A 20551-nucleotide genomic window follows, 5' to 3' on the forward strand; every position below is an offset into this window, starting at 1 on the left:
GTGTGTGTGTGTGTGATGTGCTACAGCATGTGTGTGGAAGTCATCGGGGAGTGGGGGTGCGGCGGAGAGAGATCCCCCCCCCCGGGGGGCTGGGGCGGAGCATCGGGGAGTGGGGGTGTGGTGGAGCAGAGATGCTCACTGGTGGCTGACTGGGCGGTAGAAAGTGTGTAACAAGAAAGGACTCAGTGCCGGGCGGTGGTGGTGCACACCTTTAATCCCAGCACTTGGGAGGCAGAGGCAGGCGGATCTCTGTGAGTTCGAGGCCAGCGTGGTCTACAAGAGCTAGTTCCAGGACAGCCTCCAAAGCCACAGAGAGACGCTGGCTCGAAAAACCAAAAAAAATAAAATAAAAATAAAAATAAAGAAAGGACTCAGGTTTGTCGTGGTGACCTGCTTCCTCTACCTGGGGGCACCTGTCAGGGTTTCCACAACCTCCCAGAATAGTGCCACCAGCTGGGGACCTAGTTTCCAACCATGGCAAATGGCAAAGAGTCCGTGGCGTTGTATAGTAGTTGCTACCTTGAGTTTCTTTTTCTTGCCACCGAATATGCTGCATGTGCTAGGTCCCAGTTAACTGTTGTTGTTGTTGTTGTTATTATTATTATTATTATTATGTGTGTATGCACGATATATGTGCGGGCACATGCAGCACACTATGCACGCGGAGGTTGGAGAACAACGTTTTACAGTTGGTTCTTTCCTTCCATCTTTGCGTAGATTCCAGGGTTCAAACTCAGGTCACCAGGATTGTGTGGCAAGTGTTCCTAATCACTGAACCATCTTGCTCCAGCCTCTGAATTAGATTTCATTTTGAAAAAGAGGATGGGCCTACCAGGGGATGCAACCCTTAGTAGGTCGAATATAGTCCAGTGGAGTCGTATATCTAAGAGTAAATTGTACTTGTTTTTTCTTTTAAAGGGGGGACCCAAAGTTAGTTGGGTAGGGAAGGGGGTGGATCTGAGAGGAGTTAGGGGAAGGGTGCGATTATGATTAATATATACTACAAGACATTCTCAAAGAACTAATCAAAATGAGAAAAAGTGATCTCCACCCGAGAGAGAAAGGTAGAGGGAGGGGGAGGGGAAGAGGAAGAGGGGGAGAGAGGGAGGAGGGGAGATGGAGGAGGGGAGAGAGGAGGCAGAAGAGATGTACAGAACTCAACGGCTTGCAGCTCTGGCCATGGCTCTGGGTGGTGACATCTCTGTGGGTGACCTGCCTGTCCTAGGTGTCCCGAGCATCTAATGTACCTGCTTCCCAGGACCAACATGTGGCTGCTGGGTTTGGAGGTGGAGTGCCTCCGCCTTCCCATCCTGGTAGGGGCGGTTGAGTTCACCTGGGCCTTCAAGGGGCCATGGGCTGGCACGGCCGCCTCTCTCCTGTCCAAGGGCCTGCTGCCAGGGTGCCAGCCTCCCTTTGATACTTAGAGGGGCTGTCGGGAGTGGCCAGTGGGTGTTGTGCCTCACCCTGGGAAGGCTGAGAGGAAGAGAGGCTGAGAGGAAGAGCCTCCGGTGCTTCGGAAGCTTTGTCTGTGGAGCCCTTGGGTAAATGTTCCCCATGAAGCATTGCCTTTAATCTCTCTGAAGTCCCTCACATTGGCATCTGCTCCGAGTCACAGCTGAGTGAGGTGAGGCCAGGCAGTGTGTCCCCATGTCCGCAGAGTAGGAATGGTTTCTCAGGCACCCAGCCTTCCTGAGTTTATTTTAAAATAAACAAAATTCGTTTTTATGATATTTTTCCAATTTATCCATGAAGCATGAGTTTCCCTGGCCGACTGACCATCTGGCTAATTCTAGGCTGGCCATGTCTGTGGAGATGATGTCGACATCATAGACGGACGGCCCACAGGCTCTGTGAGGGTTTCCTTTGGATACATGTCCACACTAGAAGATGCCCAGGCCTTCCTGAGGTTCATCAGTGCCATCTGCCTTCGTTCACCCGGTGACCTGCCTGTTCCTCATGCCAACGCCAGCGATGCTGGAGGTTTACCCTCAGAGAGGGACTGCCACTCACCTCAGGAAGGTTCCTGCACAGACCCTGCAGTTCCTAGTGACTCCCATCCTGGCGCAAATACCGTGGACTTGCGCCTGTCTCTGAGCGAAGGCAGCAGCATCCAGCGGACCCTTCCAGAGAAAGCTGCAGGTATCCCGAATGGGGAGCTCGGGCCCCACACTGTCACCAACATTTACCTCTACCCCATCAAATCCTGTGCTGCGTTTGAGGTAAGGGCTTTTCAGAAGTGGCTGCCTTGCTCTTTCCTTGAGCGCCGTTTCTCCCCTCCACACTTTTTTGAGGCGTGTATAGCACTTTTTGAGGCGTGTATAGCACTTTTGAGGGGTGTATAGCACTTTTTGAGGGGGTGTATAGCACTTTTTGAGGTGGTGTATAGCACTTTTTGAGGTGGTGTATAGCACTTTTTGAGGCGTGTATAGCACTTTTTGAGGCGTGTATAGCACTTTTTGAGGGGTATATAGCACTTTTTGAGGCGTGTATAGCACTTTTTGAGGGGTGTATAGCACTTTTTGAGGTGGTGTATAGCACTTTTTGAGGTGGTGTATAGCACTTTTTGAGGCATGTGTAGCACTTTTGAGACGTGTATAGCACTTTTTGAGGTGGTGTATAGCACTTTTTGAGGCGTGTATAACACTTTTTGAGGCGTGTATAGCACTTTTTGAGGGGTGTATAGCACTTTTTGAGGTGGTGTATAGCACTTTTTGAGGTGGTGTATAGCACTTTTTGAGACGTGTATAGCACTTTTTGAGGCATGTATAGCACTTTTTGAGGTGGTGTATAACACTTTTTGAGGTGGTGTATAGCACTTTTTGAGGTGGTGTATAGCACTTTTTGAGGTGGTGTATAGCACTTTTTGAGGGGTGTATAGCACTTTTTGAGGTGGTGTATAGCACTTTTTGAGGTGGTGTATAGCACTTTTTGAGGTGGTGTATAGCACTTTTTGAGGCATGTGTAGCACTTTTGAGACGTGTATAGCACTTTTTGAGGCGTGTATAGCACTTTTTGAGGCGTGTATAGCACTTTTTGAGGGGTGTATAGCACTTTTTGAGGTGGTGTATAGCACTTTTTGAGGCGTGTATAGCACTTTTTGAGGTGGTGTATAGCACTTTTTGAGGCGTGTATAGCACTTTTTGAGGCGTGTATAGCACTTTTTGAGGCGTGTATAGCACTTTTTGAGGGGTGCATAGCACTTTTTGAGGGTTGTATAGCACTTTTTGAGGCGTGTATAGCACTTTTTGAGGCATGTATAGCACTTTTGAGGGGTGTATAGCACTTTTTGAGGGGGTGTATAGCACTTTTTGAGGTGGTGTATAGCACTTTTTGAGGCGTGTATAGCACTTTTTGAGACGTGTATAGCACTTTTTGAGGCGCGTATAGCACTTTTTGAGGCGTGTATAGCACTTTTTGAGGTGTGTATAGCACTTTTTGAGGGGTGTATAGCACTTTTTGAGGCGTGTATAGCACTTTTTGAGGTGGTGTATAGTACTTTTTGAGGGGTGTATAGTACTTTTTGAGGGGTGTATAGCACTTTTTGAGGCGTGTATAGCACTTTTTGAGGGGTGTATAGCACTTTTTGAGGGGTGTATAGTACTTTTTGAGGGGTGTATAGCACTTTTTGAGGGGTGTATAGCACTTTTTGAGGGGTGTATAGTACTTTTTGAGGCATGTGTAGCACTTTTTGAGGTGGTGTATAGCACTTTTTGAGGCATGTGTAGCACTTTTGGGACGTGTATAGCACTTTTTGAGGCGTGTATAGCACTTTTTGAGGGGGTGTATAGCACTTTTTGAGGCATGTATAGCACTTTTTGAGGCGTGTATAGCACTTTTGAGGCGTGTATAGCACTTTCTGAGGGGTGTATAGCACTTTCCCTCCCCTTTTTGACAAGAGGTGAAAGACCATGTGGAAAGTGAAGAAAGCAGGCAGACCTCAGCAGTCCGTGTGCTGTCGTTGGAAGAACCCTTTTCCTTCTGCCTCTCTTGACAGGAATGCTTACAGGGTTTGCCCCGTTTCTGTGGGCATATGGTACATGCATGTATGGAAGTGTGTTCGTGTGGAGGGCAGAGACGGCGATGTTGGTGTCACTCCCTGGGTGCCTCCACCTTGGTTTCTGAGACTGAGCCTCTCACTAGCCTGGGTCTCTCAGAGCAGGCTCAATGGCTGCCCAGCTGGACTCGGTCATTTCCTGTCTTCATCTCCACGGTGCTGGCGTTACAAGACCATGCCACCACGCCTCGCGTTTTTACCTAACGTTTTCCTGGGGACCTAACTCAGCTGGATTGCACAGCAAACACTTCATCTCCCCAGCCTAGGCCTAACTGCCTCTGACTGCAGCTGGGTGGCTGTACTGACTCTTTCTGAAGCTCTTGACAGGTCTTGTTTTATTTGACCCAGAAAACCGTAACATGAGAGGTACAGTAACATTATCCCTCGGTCATCACCGTGGAGCCTGAGGTTAGACACCTTGTTTAGCTCACCTGCAAGAACTTGTATTTGGGTCTTCTGATCCAGGTTCACTCTCTCCAGTGATCTCTCTGTCCGGTCTTCCCTGTGGAAATAAACTGCAGTGGGTCATTTTGACCCATGGATTTTATATCAGTGGAGTCAACCAACGGTGACTCCCAAATATTAGGAAAAACTGCAGTCGTAATGATACTCCCTGAGCAACATGACAACTGTTCACAACAATTGTGCCAGGTCACACAGGTAACTTAGAGATGGAACATTTTACAGGGAATGTGCATAGGTTACATGCAAACGTAAGAAGGATTTGAACATCTACAGACCTGGGTGTTTTAGGGGAACCTGGAGGTAATCTATTGCAGATACTGAATTCTGTCATACATCTATAAACATGCTGTTATGGTGATCCTTGCATTGGGGCACAGATGGCTTGCCTTGGCTAGCAGCCTGCCTTAGTTACCTTAAAGATGGTCTTCCTTGTTGTGGCCAACCTGAGGCTGCAAAGATCCTAGACTCATGAGTCTCTGGGATAGCCCAGTCTGTAGATGACACAGTCTCTGGGATAGCCCAGTCTGTAGATGACACAGTCTCTGGGATAGCCCAGTCTGTGGATGACAGAGTCTCTGGGATAGTCCAGTCTGTGGATGGCAGAGTCTCTGGGATGGCCCAGTCTGTAGATGACACAGTTTATGGATGACCTAGTCTCTGGGACGACACAGTCTGGGATGTCAGAGTCCATGGATGATGCAGTCTCTGGGACGACACAGTCTCTGGCTCCTCCTAAGACATACAGAGATCAAGGCTGTTTATTGGCCTGCTCTCCATGGTGGTTCCATGGGAGCCTGGATGTAAAATGTCCCTCACAGGCTCATGTGTTTGAACATTTGTCCCCACCCGGTGACACTGTCTTAGGACACTGTAGGATCCTGGGAGGCAGACGCAAGCTGGAGGAAGCGGGTCTTGAGATCTTCGGCTCAGCCCTGTTTCTGTCCTCGCACTGCTCCCTGGTCTGTGGAGACGTGAGTGAGCAGCCTCAGACGGCTGCCGCCACCACGCCTTCCCCACCACGACGGGCTGTGCCCTCAAACCATGAGCCAAAGCAAGCTATTCCTCCTATAAGTCGCTTCCTGTCAGGGGTCTGGTCACAACAAGGAGACTAATGCACACAGTGGGCGGCACACGGACTCCTTCAAGCAGGGCTCCGCCTTCCGTTCTGTTTTTACAGACCGGCTGTGTTCGTAGGTCAAGCACAGGGGACACGACAGGACTCTGAGGCTTGGGAAGGGTTGGTTTTTCCCTCAATCCATTCTCCAAGGAGCCGCAGTCCTTTTGGTTGTGAATGGCATTGGAACACAAGATCTGGGCACGTCGATGTGCTTTGTATTTAAATTCCATACAAATAGGAACATTGCCAGCGGGTTTGCTGGCTGATTTTTGTTACCAGCTTGATGAGACCGAGAGTCACTTGGGGAGGGGAAACTTCAGTGAGGAGTTGTCTAGATGGGGTTGGCCTCAGTGCATGTCTGTGGAGTGTTTCTTCATTGTTAATTGGGGGGCGCGGTCCACTGCTCCACGGACAGCGCCCCGCACTGTGCGAGAGGGGAGAAAGCTGGCGGAACTGTTATAGCAGGGAGCGAGAAAGCAGCCTGGGTGCGTTTATTTCTCTCTGCTCTGACCGGGTGTGACACAATCCCCGGAACCCCTGCCTCTGTGACTTCCCAGCAACGATGGGCTGTGACTTACAATCATAAGCCAAGCAAACCCTCTCCTCCGCAGTTACTTTTGTCCAGGGTATTTGTCACAGCAACTGAAATGAGGACAATTGAAACATTTGAAGTGGGCCAGTTCGGTGGCCATTTCGGTCTAGTCACATGTCTGTAGTGTCAGGAGACACCTGGACTAGTGTCCACTGCAGTGCAAGGCTATAGAGAAGTCCTGTTCGGTGAACGCCTGTAGGGAGGGATGCCAGCCTCGGGGTAAGACAGAGCATTGCTGCTGTGGATCCTACACTCCGAAGGTTTCGCATGCACATGTGTTCTCGGTCAGTGGAGAAGGGCGGAGACTGGTCCTGGAGACTGAAGGGAAGGTCTGTCACCCCCACAACTCCTCCTTTGCAAAGCTCTCTCTGGGATGTGTTTTTCTCCTCTCACCCTTCAAGAGTGTGCTCTGAATTCACGAGAGCCATCTGCGTTTGGGTAATGCTGTGAAAGCCTTGCTTTGAGGAGCCCTGGCCTACACGCTTTTCTTCTGTTTAGGTGACCAGGTGGCCCGTGGGGAGCAAAGGGCTCCTGTATGACCGGGGCTGGATGGTTGTGAATCACAACGGCATTTGCCTGAGTCAGAAGCAGGAGCCCCGGCTCTGCCTGATCCAGCCCTTCATCGACCTGCAGCAGAGGACCATGGTCATCAAAGCCAAAGGTGGGAAAGGGGTTTGTTTCCACAGAGACCACTGGGGACAGCTCTCATTCTCAGGTAAAAACTAGACCAGACCAGACCAGACCAGAACAGACCAGACCAGACCAGACCAGACCAGACCAGACCAGACCAGGCCAAGCCAAGCCAAGCCAAACAGATTGATGTCTCTCTTCTACCAAATGTGAACATTATTTTCAAGCAAATGAAATGATGTCCAGGAGAGACAAGAAAAAGGTTGTGTTCTTTCTGTTTTGGGAAACTTGTCAGAAGTAAGGGGATACAAGCCTAGCATCTTAGGTCTCTCGACATCTGCATTTCTTCTTTTACCCACAATGCTTTGTATTTTAGGCTTCGGTTCTTCCCTCTTGACTTTCCTTGTGAGCCACCCACTCATAGGAGAGTGCGGCCACTTCTGTCTGGTGCACTTTCCGTGATGATGGCAGTGTTCAGCATCCACACTGTGTAGTTTGGCAGCCGCTGGTCACATGTGGCCATGTATTCCTCAAAATGTGGTCAGAAGACACCAGCACTGAATTTCAAAACTTACGATATTCTAATCCATCTAAATAGCTACACGTGGCTTATGGCAAAAAGTGTTTGCCACCATACAGGTAGAAAACAATGTAACTCACAACTCTGCCATTCAGTTATAATACATTTTAACATTTGGCTTAGTTCCTTTTTTTTTTTCCAAATTTGTTTTATGTGCATTAGTGTTTTCCCATGGATTTCAGGTCCCCTGGAACTGGAGTTACAGACAGTTGCGAGCTGCCATGTGGGTGCTGGGAGCTGAATCCAGGTCCTCTGGAAAACAGTTAGTGCCCCTAACCATTTCTCCAGCCCCTGGCTTAGTTTCTTAAGATTCTCTCTTCCTATATGTCTTGGGTGTGTGTCTGTGAGTTTGTGTGTCCATGTGGTATGGCATGTCTGTGGACGTCACAGACCACTTTTAGGGAGTCAGTGTGTCCATGTGGTATGGCATGTCTGTGGACGTCACAGACCACTTTTAGGGAGTCGGTTCTCTTCCCACTGTTTTTGAGACAAGGCGTCTCCTGTTTCTGTTGCTGTGTTGTGCACTCCAGGCTAGCTGGCCTCGAGCTTCTGATTCTCCTGTCTGTTCTTCCCGTCTCATTGTCAGTGTGCTGAGATTACAGATGCACGACACCTCTCTAGCTTGTCACGTGTGTTCTCGGGATCCAACTCAGGTCATTAGACCTGCGTTTTAGGCACTTTCACCCTCTGAGTCAATGGGCAATGATGATGACCATTCCATCTATCTGTCTGTCTGTCTATCTATCTATCTGCATATATATACACATACATACATACATATATATATATATATATATTCCTGACTTTCATCTTACCCTTTCCCACCGATAGAACATCATGACTTTCCACCCAACCATGACTGAGCTTCCATGATGTTCTACATTCATGTCTTCTGGACTTTGTTTCTTGCCTGTGCTTTTTCTGGTTCTGTGGTTGAGTTTTCCTTAAACCAATAGGTCAATACTTTAGAGTTCCAAAGGGAATTCTGATATTGACCCTTTGTGCCACTGTCTGAATTTTAGCTCTTGTACATATTTGGGCAATCACCCTCATAGCACAAGTACAGAAGAGCCCATCCTAGGAGAAGTTCATGGTGCTACCCCTGTGTGGTTTCTGTTTCCCCAATCTTAATGTCTGGTGGTCAGAGAGACTGTGGGATCAAGGTCACTGTGTGGTATGTAAACTTTAGAAACAGCTTCTTTCACTTAGCAAGTTAGTGTTGAGATCCACCCAAACCCTGCTTGTAACACTACATGTCACTGCATGTTACTGAGCAGTGTGTCTGAGTGTGGATGTAATAAAGTACATTTGTCTACTTGTTCACTGAAGGGTCTGAGTTATTGCTGATTTTGGGCAATTTTAAGTTTTAATATCTGTTTATTCATTTAAGTTTTTTTTGTTTGTTTTTTTGAGATAGGATTTCTCAGTATTGTTTTGGAGGCTGTCCTGGAACTCGTCTGTAGGCCAGGCTGGCCTTGAACTCAGAGATCTGCCTGCTTCTGCCTCCCAAGTGCTGAGATTAGAGGCGTGTGCCACCAATGCCCGGCTCATTTAGCATTTTTGAATAAAAGAATGACATTTAAAAAGCAAGTCTCGCCAGGTGGTGGTGGTGGTGCAAACCCTTAATGCCAGCATTGGGGAAGCAAAGACAGGTGGATCTCTGAACAGGGGGAGTTCCAGGACAGCTAGGGCTACACAAAGAAACCCTGTCTTGAAAAACCAAAAACCTAACAAATAAAAACCAAGTCTGTCTGGCTTGAGCCTCATGATTCCCAGTGTCTTGGGATGCACCTTCCCAGTCTCTCCAGTTACATCTTGGCTTCTTTTTTTTTTTTTTTTTTTTTGGTTTTTCGAGACAGGGTTTCTCTGTGGTTTTGGAGGCTGTCCTGGAACTAGCTCTGTAGACCAGGCTGGTCTTGAACTCACAGAGATCCGCCTGCCTCTGCCTCCCAAGTGCACATCTTGGCTTCTATAAGACATAGCATGCCAGTATCCTGGCCAGGTTTGCAGCTACCAGTGGACTGAAAAGCCCTGAGGGTCTGGATGGTCTCAGAGAGTCCTCCCCATTCTGCCATGGAAGAGCTTCCTGGAGCTGGAACTCCCCTCTGTCCCACTGAGGCACCTTCATAGCACAGGGTAGACCACAGTGGGTCCCGTTAGGAGTGGTTCCCCTGTCTCTTCTCAAGGGACTCCTGTGCTGGTTCGTCATCCTGTTCTCTGTCTCAGACTCAGAGGTCCACACAAGTGGTCTTGGAGGATACGTGACACAAATATGCTTAGTTCTCATCGCCTGCTAGTGTGACGTATTGTGTTAGTAGATTTTCTTGTGCTGAATTATCGTTGATGCCTTGAAGAAAAAAATGCTATGTGGCAATATGTTTTAATACTTTGCTGGCTTTGACTAGATAGTATCATGTTGATCTTTTGAAAATTAGTGATGTTGAAGTATAGCCTGTTATTACTGTACACTTTTTGTTCAAATTTATGTACCTAGGATACTAATATGCTATTATTTAACCAATTGCAAGTGCATGTTAGTCCTTTATATGTGTGGTGTATTTAACAACTGAAAGACACTGGAATTCCTTTCCAATCCCATAAATGCAGCTTTTTAGAGCAATAATGATTGTTGATGCCTGAATCTAATCTGACTCTGGAAATGTATACTCTCTACCAGTATCTTCACAGTATCATCCTGTCCATTTCTCCCATCCGAGTGCCAAGCAGGCCTGACCCTGCTGAGCTTCTGAGACCAGATGAGATCAGATGCATTTGGGGTGGTGTGGTCTCACACTGGCTGTCTGTCTCTAGACGCTTTAAGGTAGCTTAGAGAACAATGACTTCAGAAGGCGGCGACACACAGAGCAGAGAAATCTATCAAAGCAGTTTGTAGAGGGTCCTGGGGACTGTGGGTGTGGTGGCCCAGGGCTGCTGTTCCAGCAGGAAGCTCCTGAAAGCACACACTGTAAAGCCCATGGTGAGGAAGAGAAATCTGTGCTACCAGTTTCTGAGAGCTGGCGGTGTGTTTCCTCGTCTAGCCAAATGCCAGCGTCAGCCATTACAATTGGTGTGTTTCCTCGTCTAGCCAAATGCCAGCGTCCGTCATTACAATTGGTGTGTTTCCTCGTCTAGCCAAATGCCAGCGTCGGTCATTAAAATTGGTGTGTTTCCTCGTCTAGCCAAATGCCAGCGCCACTAAACTGATGTGTCTCGTGGCCCTGAGCATTCGCTCGCACAGCCGCGGCTCCTGCGTGGTGCTCAATGCGCTTCTGCTTGCTCACTAGGGATGGAGCCTATAGCGGTGCCTCTTGAGGAAGACGATGAGCCAGCTCAGATTTGCCAGAGCAGAGTGTGTGCCGACAGGTGAGGCCCCGGGGCAGGTGACACGCGCGGCTCCGTGCGCACAGTGGCCGGGGGAGCAGGCCGCTGTGCCCTGGATCTCCTTATACTTCCCGGCTGTCTGCCTCGCACCCACCGCAGACACACTGGCTTCCTGGTCTCCTTCACACCTAACCATGTCAAGTCTGTCTTTGCTCTTCTCTCTGCCTGCCATGCCCGTCTCCTAAGTCTCATTCCCCGCCTCCACGAGTCTCACTCACAGCAGGAAAGTTTGGGCTCTAGAGCATTGCAAGATAAATATGACCTACACCTAAGAACATGGAATAACAATTTTTCCAATCGCGGGAAACCTGACCAAGCTAATACCAACCTACCTTCTTCCTCAATAAGATACTCAAGTATAGACAGTTCACTAGAGACTTCTGTATAGTAAGCAGGAGCCCAGGAGACAACTAGGTCAACAAAGTGCTTGCCACTCAAACACGAGGAATAAGCTGGGTGTAATGTTATAGCCTTGTAGTCCCAGCACGGGGAGGGAGGAGGCAGGTGATCCCTGGCATTTGCTGACCAGCCAGTCCCAGGTTCCAGGAGAGACTCTGTTACAAAAACATGGGCTGGAGGATGGCTCAGTGGTTAAGAACACTTGCTGTTCTCAGAGGACCCACACGATGGTTTCCAACCATGTAGCTGTAACAGCTCCTGTCCCAGGTGATCTGACATCTCTGAGTTCAGCAGACACAAGGCATACAGGTGGTGCACATACATGCACACAGGCAAACGCTGGGGTTCATAAAGTAAAAATGAATAAATCTTAAAAAGAGGCATAGAGTGAACAGATTGAAGTTTTTAAAGAAATAAAGCTGGATGGCTCCTGAGGAATGATACCCAAGTTGGACCTCTGGCCTCCATACAGACACATACATACTCATATACCTACACACATGTGTGCGCCCCACATGCAAACATGCATACCCACCTCCCATCCCCCACCCATAACTTCATACTGTTAGTTATTGCAAACCTCTGATGGGGAGAAATACAGGTGTGCTCAGTAGATGGTGACACCACATGGATACAAGTGTGTTTCCTCTGCAGTGGGAATTTAGTCACCCGAGTCATGATGGGATTTGCTACAGCTACATCCAAGCTGATCCCAGATGACTGTGCCAGTTACTTTTCCAGCGCTGTGACCAAATAGTGGGGAGCCGTTTATTTCGGCTCTCTGTGACCAAATAGTGGGGAGCCGTTTATTTCGACTCTCGGTGTGAGGGTCTGGTCCCTCAGGGTTGGGAAGGAATGGTGTCAGACATGGCTGCTGGCAGTGGCAGCCGGAGTTCAAGGGAGCTCAGTCACATCTTGACAGGTAGAATCAGAGAAAGGGGAAAGTAGCTGTTGCATATTTTCTCCCATCTCCCTTTACTTCCAGGGACACCAGACAGTCAGGGTGTGTCTTCCTTCACTCGATGATCTCTCTGGAAACACCCTCACAGGCATGCCTAGAGAGGTGACTCATTAATGCTCCAGCGCTCTTATTCCCATCAACGTGCTAGTCAGAGGTAGCCACGGAGCCCCAGGCAGGGACCCTGTAACTCTTTAATTGCTGCACCACTAGGAAATAAGAGGAAGGTGCTAAGAAGACATTGATGGCCAATGGCATGTCTCTCATCTTGGTGGCTGAAGTGTTGAGCACAAGCTACATCTTCTTGTTAGCAGTATTTGTACCAATTTGACAGTTTGACAATTTAAATATCCATTCCAGTACATTTTCATCAGGACAGTGATTTTCAGGCAAACGTTTTTTCCCCCACATTGTTGTAAGCACGCGTCTCTCTCTCTCTCTCCCTCCTCCTCTCTCTCTTCCTCCTTTCCTCTCTCCTTCCTTCTTCCTCTCCCTCTTCCTCTCTTTTCCCCATCCCTGACCCCAGTATGTCCATGCATGCTCCCCCTGTCTCTCTGTGTGTGTGTGTGTGTGTGTGTGTGTGTGTGTGTGTGTGTACGCTCGCGCCATGGCATGTGTATGGAGGCCAGAGGAAAACTTGTAAGGGTTGGTTTTCTTCCACCACTGTGTGGATTTGGGGGATCATGGCAGATTGTCTGGCTTGGCAGTGAGTGCCTTAGTCCACTGAGCAGTCCTGCCAGTCTAGAATATGTGCAGTTTTTTAAAACACAAGTCACTTGGCTGAGATGAGCACCGTGTTCTGGTTAATAACCTTATCAGACATCGAGGTGGGAGGCACTTCTTCTTGGAGATCCATCGTGATGACTGTGATCTTGGTGTGGTCTCTGAAAGCATGGGGTGAGCGCTACAAACTGGTTTCTTGGTCCCTGGTCTTCCTGGAAAAGGAACCAGCTCTTTTCCCCAGGAAAATGTCAGTTTTTAACATTATCTTCTTTGTAATCCTAAGATACTGTGATTCCCAGGTAAGATGTGGCCTTAAATATTTGTGATAAACATTTTTAAAGATTCTAGAGTATTCTGTAGTTTTATTTTATTTCACCCATATGAGTGTTTAGACTCTAACTGTATATTATGCCTTCCTGGTGCCCTGGAAGCCAGAACTGAGCACCAGAACCTCCTGATCTGGAGGCACAGACAGTTGTGAGCTGTCATGTGAGCTCTGGGAACTGAACCCAGGTCCTCTGAAGAGCAGTCAGTGCACTTAACAATTGAGCTCCAGCTCCAGATTGCACAATTTAAAACACCAGATCAATAGATTTACTTACACATCAATACCTTATGGACACAGCATTCAATTTTATGAAGGAAATGCGTCAGCTCATGTGATCTGACTGCGAGAAAAATTCCATCAGGCAACTTGGTAAGAACCAGGGCATGATTCTGGGTATAAGGCCCTAAAAATATCACTCCAGAAGCCTCAAACTCTGAGCTTTGTGCTCCTTAGTGCCAGTCTTTAATACAAAGAAGATTGTTTGGGAGGGTTTGGGAAACTTTGGTTGGCTCTGATGCCTCCCATGAGCTCCATATCTCAGATCTTCTTGGGGCTGGGAGAGATCCCTGTACCTTTCCAAGCCGTTTGCTGCTTCAGGCTGCCTGCTAGGGGGAACTTTGCAGTGTTTTATTTTGTGTTCTTATTTTAATTTGACTATTTTCTATTGAAAAACTATTCAAAGAATTGCTACATAAAAATTCATGGGTTTTGTTTGCTTGTGTTTTTGACCAGGGTAAATACTTATGATTGTGGAGAAAATGTTTCAAGATGGCTGTCAAGGTTTTTCGGCCGTTCATGTCGTTTAATCAAACAAAGTCCTCACTCCGAGCGGAATGCAAGGAAGACACCTGGAAAAGGTATCACACTGGGATGGCGTACTACAGGGTGGAGCCCTAGTTATTCTGCATGGGTCGCAGTCAGCCCAGAAAGCGGATTCCCAGGGCAACTGGCTCCTGACTTCATCCTGTGGCTGCAGAACACTCTGCATGGTTCTAAGCTGAGAGTTTTGTGACCTCCCTCGAGGCTTGGGGTGCAGCCGCATCACAGTAGGAGACATGGGAGCAAAAAACCACAGCTGGTACCCGGAGAAGAAGCAGGCCGGGTGCAACAATGGCGGTGGGAGAGAAGAGAGGAGAGAAGAGGCCCGCACCTGTGTGCCTGCACCGTATGGACTCAGAGCAGGAGGGCGGGGCTGACGGCTGCCTCCAGGATGCCAGTCCCGGTGCAAAGCTCCCTGGGGCTAGCTGGTCTTCCACCAGTGTTGTGTTTGGAGACTTCAGGGAAAAAAGATTCCCCAGAGTATTTTTATATTTTCATCTAAGGTTTTGAAGGTAGTTTAAACAGTTGTAAAATATAGTATCTATAGAACATTTGATTTATTTTTGTTTTATGTGCTTGCATGTATGTCTATGTTTTGTTTACATGTATGTCTGTGATGTGTTTGCATGTATGTGTGTGTGGTGCTTGCTTGTATGTTTGTGTTTTGTTTGCAGGTATGTCTGTGTTTTGTTTGCAGGTATGTTTGTGTTGTGTTTGCATGTATGTCTGTGTTGCGTTTGCATGTATGTCTGTGTTGTATTTGCATGTATGTCTGTGTTGTGTTTGCATGTATGTCTGTGTTGTGTTTGCATGTATGTCTGTGTTATGCTTGCATGTATGTCTGTGTTGTATTTGCATGTATGTCTGTGTTGTGTTTGCATGTATGTCTGTGTTGTGCTTGCATGTATGTCTGTGTTGTGCTTGCATGTATGTCTGTGTTGTGTTTGCATGTATGTCTGTGTTTTGTTTGCAGGTATGTCTGTGTTTTGTTTGCAGGTATGTCTGTGTTGCATTTGCATGTATGTCTGTGTTGTATTTGCATGTATGTCTGACTGCGTATCGTGTGTATGCAGTGTCCCTAGAGGGCAGAAGCGGGAGTCAGATCCGCTGGAACTGGAACTGGAGACAGCTGTTAGCCACTGTGAGAGTGTCGGGAACTGCACCCGGGCTCTCTGGAAGAGTGATTAGTGCTCTTACCTGCTGAGCCATCGCTCCAGCCTGCAGCACATTTTACTTAGTGTTGTTTCAAGTTAAAACTTGTACAGGAATTTTTTTCCAACATGGCCACAGCTATTTCAGGGCTGTGATAATCATCTTAATGCCATAGCAATTTAAATTTCATGAGTTTTCATTAAAATACATAAGTATGTGAACATATCTGTGTTTGTATGCATATGTATGTAGCATATATACATATGTCTTTTTAACGTGTATATGGTGTGTGTGCATGTGTGTGTTTGTGTTTATGTATGTTGTGTTGTGTATGATGCGTGTACATGTGTATGTACATGGTGTGTTGTTTTTAGTGTGTGTGTATGGTGTGTGCGAGTGCATGTATGCACCCGTGTGGACCTTGCTTACAGCAGAGGGTCACTGCTGCATGATGACCTCAGGCTCCCAGGGATTCTTGTGGTTTTGCCTGTCTCCCCTTCCATGTACAGGGATTACAATGCACACCCCTGCATCTGGCACACACAGGTCCTGACAATCTGAACTTCCACTCTCATGCCTACACGGCAAGCACTTTATGCACTGAGTCATTTTCCAGAGACATGGTTTCTCTGTAGTCCTGGCTGTCCTGGAACTCATTCTGTAGATGAGGCTGGCCTCGAACTCAGAGGTCTGCCTGCCTCTGCCTCCCGAGTGCTGATTAAATACATATGCTACCACACTCAGCATTTTATTTTCAAGAAAGAGTTTCTTTCTATGTAGCCCTGGCTGTCCTAAAACTAGCTCTGTAGATCAGGCTAGCCGTGAACTCAGGGATTAGCCTGCCTCTGCCTGCCAGGTACTGGGATTAAAGGTGTGACACCATGCCTGGCATTTTAATTCTCTCCTTTTCCTTTTTAAACTTGTATTTCATTTTTCTTCTCCAGTGGAATCTCGTCTTAGAGTTATTTTATACATAGAAATCTCTTATTGGCCATCTCATATCTCTATAAAACTAAAAAAGTATAAATTGAGACATATACAAGCACTTTGAAGTTTGCTTAGACCATCTGGGTCTAAGGGCTAGGACATTTCTCTGTGTAGTCCTGGCTGTCCTGGGCTCTCCTTTGGTGCTCACGTTTGAGAGTGGCTGTCATTTACAGACAGACTTGGTGGCACTCAGTGCCACTCACTTCTGGGAAACCTCATGCATCAAGAAGAGTCAGGTAAGAAGGGATCTTGGCTAGCATACTGTCACTCAGGCCTTTCTTCTGAGGTCACAGACCTGAGCACAGGGTTCTAACATGAGATGCTTTTCATGCCTGTGACTTGACAGCTTAATTAGGTCCTGCAGTTCCCTAGCCAGGGAAGGACTGGACTGCACCTGACCTGTGGGAGGATCATTTGCCGGGGCTGTGGAGACTTATTTCTCCAGCTCAGCTTCAGGGTTTGAATGGGACAGAGTGGACCCTGGAGACCACAGTGCACGTTTGAAGATGCTCCCTAAACCCTGGACCAGCCAACCCTTTCATCACCAGCTTGGATAAAGATAGAAGAATTTTACAGTTTCTTTCTATAGTTTTTCCCCCTTTTCAGTGGCTTTGAATCTTCTGTTTATTTCTCTATAAGTACAGTATGCAAACCCACTAGCTGTGGGAGTATCCTCTTCAGTTTATTGCCAAAATCTCTCTCTCTCTCTCTCTTCTCTCTCTCTCTCTCCTCTCTCTCTCTCTCTCTCTCTCTCTCTCTCTCTCTCTCTCTCTCTCTCTCTCTCTCTCTCTCTCTCTCTCTCTCTCTCTCTCCTCTCTCTCTCTTTCTCTCTCTCCCCTCTCCCCCCTCTCTCCCCTCTCCCTCTCCTCTCTCCTCTCTCTCTCTCTCTCCCCTCTCCTCTCTCTCTGTTTCTCTCTCTGTCTCTCTCTCCTCTCTCTCTCTCTCTGTCTCTCTGTCTCTTTGTCTCCCTCTCCTCTCTGTCTCTGTCTCTGTCTCTCGTTAGTTATAGAAGGCTTTTGTGGGGCTGGTAAGATGACCCCGTGGTTAGAAGCACTGGCTGCAGAAGGAACAAGAACACCACAAGAACCCACAGAATCAGCTGACCGGGGCTCCTAGGGGCTCACAGAGACCGAACCGACAACCAAAGAACCCACATAGGTCTGACCTAGGCTCTCAGCATGTTATGGTGGTGTAGCTTGGTCTTCTTGTGGGACTCCTAACAATGGGAGCAGGGGCTGTCTCTGACTCTTTTGCTGCTTCTGGGACCCTTTTCCTCATACTGGATTACCTTCGATGTGAGGGGAGGTGCCTAGACTTGTTGCAACTCGATATGCTATGTTTGGTTGATATCCCTGGGAAGCCTGTTCTTTTCCGAAGGGAAACAGAGGAGGAGTGGGTTGAGGGGCGGGGACTGCAATTGGGTATAATTTATGATAGAAGAATTAATTAACAAAAAGCACTGGCTGTGCTCTTCCAGAGGACCTAAGTTCAATCCCCAGCACCCACGTGATGCCTCACAACCATCTGCCGTTCCAGTCTCAGGGGATGCAGCGCCCTCTTCTGGCCTCCACGGACATGTAGGCTAACATCCGTATGAATTAATACACACACACACACACACACACACACACGTATGCATGCATGTATGTAAGTATGTATGTACGTACGTATGTGTGTATGTAAGTATTATGTATGTATGTACGTACGTACATATGTATGTAAGTATTATGCATGCATGCATGTATGTATGTATGTATGTATGTATGTATGTATACACTGGTATAACTGATGGAAGCTGTTTGAAAGCCTGCATACATTGCATGCATTGTATGTCTCTCTGTCTTGCCCAGGGCAGGCAGGGCTCGCTGTAGGCCTGCACTGTTTCTAAAGACTGTCTCTGAGTCTCAGTGTGGTGGAACATGCCTGTAAACATGGGGAGGTAGAGGCAGGAGGATTGTGAACTTGAGACCAGCCTGACTGTGTAACAAGACGCTGCTGCAAAAACAGAGCTCTTTGTCACAACAAACTCACGTCAGCGTTTTATTGTTACCATCTCTGGAAGCAGGGGCCTAGTATGTTCTAGGGTTACTAGCACTGGGATACAAGTGGGTGCCTCCAAGAAGGCTTTTTACATGGGTGCTGGGGGTTGACTTAGGTCCTCATGCGCGCGGCATGCTTTTCCTTCTTCCTTCTGTCTTTGGAGAGGTTTGAGCCATGCTTAGAACATCGTAGCCTTCCCCAGGGTTGGCATTTTCCCTTGTGGACGGCGTCTGCCTTTAGAAACCATGGGCCTTGGGAATGAGAGTTTTGAGCAGTGCTGGAAAGTGCCTCTTCTTTCCACGCTTCCTTTCAGGGCAGTCTCCGGGCGTTGCCGCCACCCTCTCCCTGGTGAACGAGGCACAGTATCTGCTGGTGAACACATCGAGCATTCTGGAGCTTCAGCAGCAGCTAAATGCCAGGTGAGACCCTATCCCTGGAGCCAGGAGACATGCACGACTATTTGTCCCTGGGGGGCCTGGGGCCCACCTGGGAAGGAAAGATCTGGAAGTTGGTGAGTCCAGACCCTTAAGTTACAGGTGAGAAATCAGGTCCAGTGAAGTTAGCAAACCCTGTGGGCAATTCTTGCCTGCCTGTCTGCCTGCCTGCCTGCCTGCCTGTCTGCCTGCCTGCCTGCCTGCCTGCCTGCCTCTCTCCCTCCCTCCCTCCCTCCCTCCCTCCCTCCCTCCCTCCCTCCCTCCCTCCCTCCCTCCCTCCACCTCTCCCTAAATTGAGTGTGAGCACGCACATGCACACACGTAAGTATGAGTGTGCACATATATACAAGTTGGTGAGGTTAGAGATCAATCTTAGGTTTCTTTCTCAGTCACTCTCCACCTTGTGTTTTGAGACAGGGTCTCTCACTGAACCTAGAGCTCACAGATTAGGCCAGGCCAGTCAACTTTCAAGCCCCAGGGATCCCCTGTCTCCCCCTCTTCTGCACTGGGATTATAAGTGGGTGTCTCCAAGCCAGGCTTTTTACATGAGTTCTGGGGCTTGCCTCAGGCATTTTACCTCCCAAGCCATTTCCTCAGTCCCAGTTCCTGTTAATAACTCTGAGTGGTCTTGTTTACTGCCGGGGCCAACCAGCCTACCATTGCAGTAGCAAAAGCTTAGGACAATCGACTTGTAAGGACTGTGCTGTGGACACCCACAGTTCCCTTGGGGGATATTTAAGGCCAAGCCTATAGTACCCTGCGTGGCCTCTCTTGACACTCCCATGAAGCATGGAGAACCCCAGATCTGGTTTTAATTATTCTATTTCTACACCTTGTTTTAATTCGCCACCAGCTTGACCTGATTTCATTGCCCGCCCTCCTACCGTGCCAGTCTCTTAGGATTCCTGCCCTACTTCACACACGGAGTGGGATTCCAAGCAGGTTTCCTTTGTAAGATACGCCTTCAGACATAGCGCCCCTGGCTGCTTACTCTGTCCAGTGCTCTCCTGAGGGCCCAGACACTTTTAGGATACCATCGCAACTCCTGGGAAGTTCTACCTGTACCAACTCCTCATTTCTCCTTAGAGGAAACGCAGGCCTGGCAGCAGGCGATTAATTAGGGACAGTCACCCAGCCATGATGGACAGGCTTCTCACTCCTAGTCGTCAGACCAGGCACTCCTGGTACATCATGTCATGTGCCACATGGTCTTGGGCACACATGTTCACACCTTGAACACCTACATTCCTTGATCTTCATTCAAGATTGACTGTTGGGGTTTCTAGTCTTTTGGGAGAACACACATTAAGGTTCCCTGGACATGGGTCAAATTTGTCTTCCTCAGGTGCAGGATTGTAACATAGCTTTGGAGTTTCTGGTGGCCATCATTACAAGTTCACTGGTCAGACATCGATACATGCCCCCAAGTGACTCCAGATCAAGAAGGGACCATACCCCACTTATATGCCATCTGAGACAACCTGGCTGAAATCACCCTTATTTAGATTTCTTAGATAGTCCCGTTCATTCTTTGACGTAGGATGAGCTCCTGCATTGGAGAAGTTTTATGAGCTGCTTTCTGAATGGACCGGGGTGTATGGGAACACAGGAGGTCATTTTGTAGAAGCTCGTGACAATAAACAAAACATTAAAACAGGGATGATGTAAGCTGGGCCTGGTGATACATGGCTGTAATCATGGCACTTGGGATGCCAAAGCAGGGGGATTGATATCTGTGGCCAACCTATCTAACACAGGGAGATCCTGATTCATTAAACAAAGAACCTAACCCTCTATGGTCTTGTTTACTTATGTTCTAGCCTGCAGGAGAGAGTGTGGTCTCCACCTAAGCGATCTTGGTAGTTCAGATGCTGACAGCTTTTATCTGTCCA

The 20551-nt window shown here is 48.0% G+C and overlaps 1 protein-coding gene across 3 annotated transcripts in view; it reads left to right on the top strand.

Annotated features, from left to right (window-relative positions):
- Positions 1 to 20551, top strand: part of Mocos (molybdenum cofactor sulfurase) — a 48807-nt gene that overhangs the window by 19377 nt on the left and 8879 nt on the right. For all 3 annotated transcript variants that reach the window (XM_040757954.1, XM_040757952.1, XM_040757953.1), the window contains exons 8-12: positions 1794 to 2219; positions 6727 to 6889; positions 10723 to 10801; positions 13960 to 14084; positions 18539 to 18644. In XM_040757954.1, the coding sequence (XP_040613888.1) occupies positions 1794 to 2219; positions 6727 to 6889; positions 10723 to 10801; positions 13960 to 14084; positions 18539 to 18644 (899 nt within the window). The remainder of the gene's footprint in view (positions 1 to 1793; positions 2220 to 6726; positions 6890 to 10722; positions 10802 to 13959; positions 14085 to 18538; positions 18645 to 20551) is intronic.

This window comes from Mesocricetus auratus, unplaced genomic scaffold (genome assembly GCF_017639785.1).
Source record: "Mesocricetus auratus isolate SY011 unplaced genomic scaffold, BCM_Maur_2.0 Super-Scaffold_100015, whole genome shotgun sequence".
Lineage (NCBI taxonomy): Eukaryota > Metazoa > Chordata > Mammalia > Rodentia > Cricetidae > Mesocricetus > Mesocricetus auratus.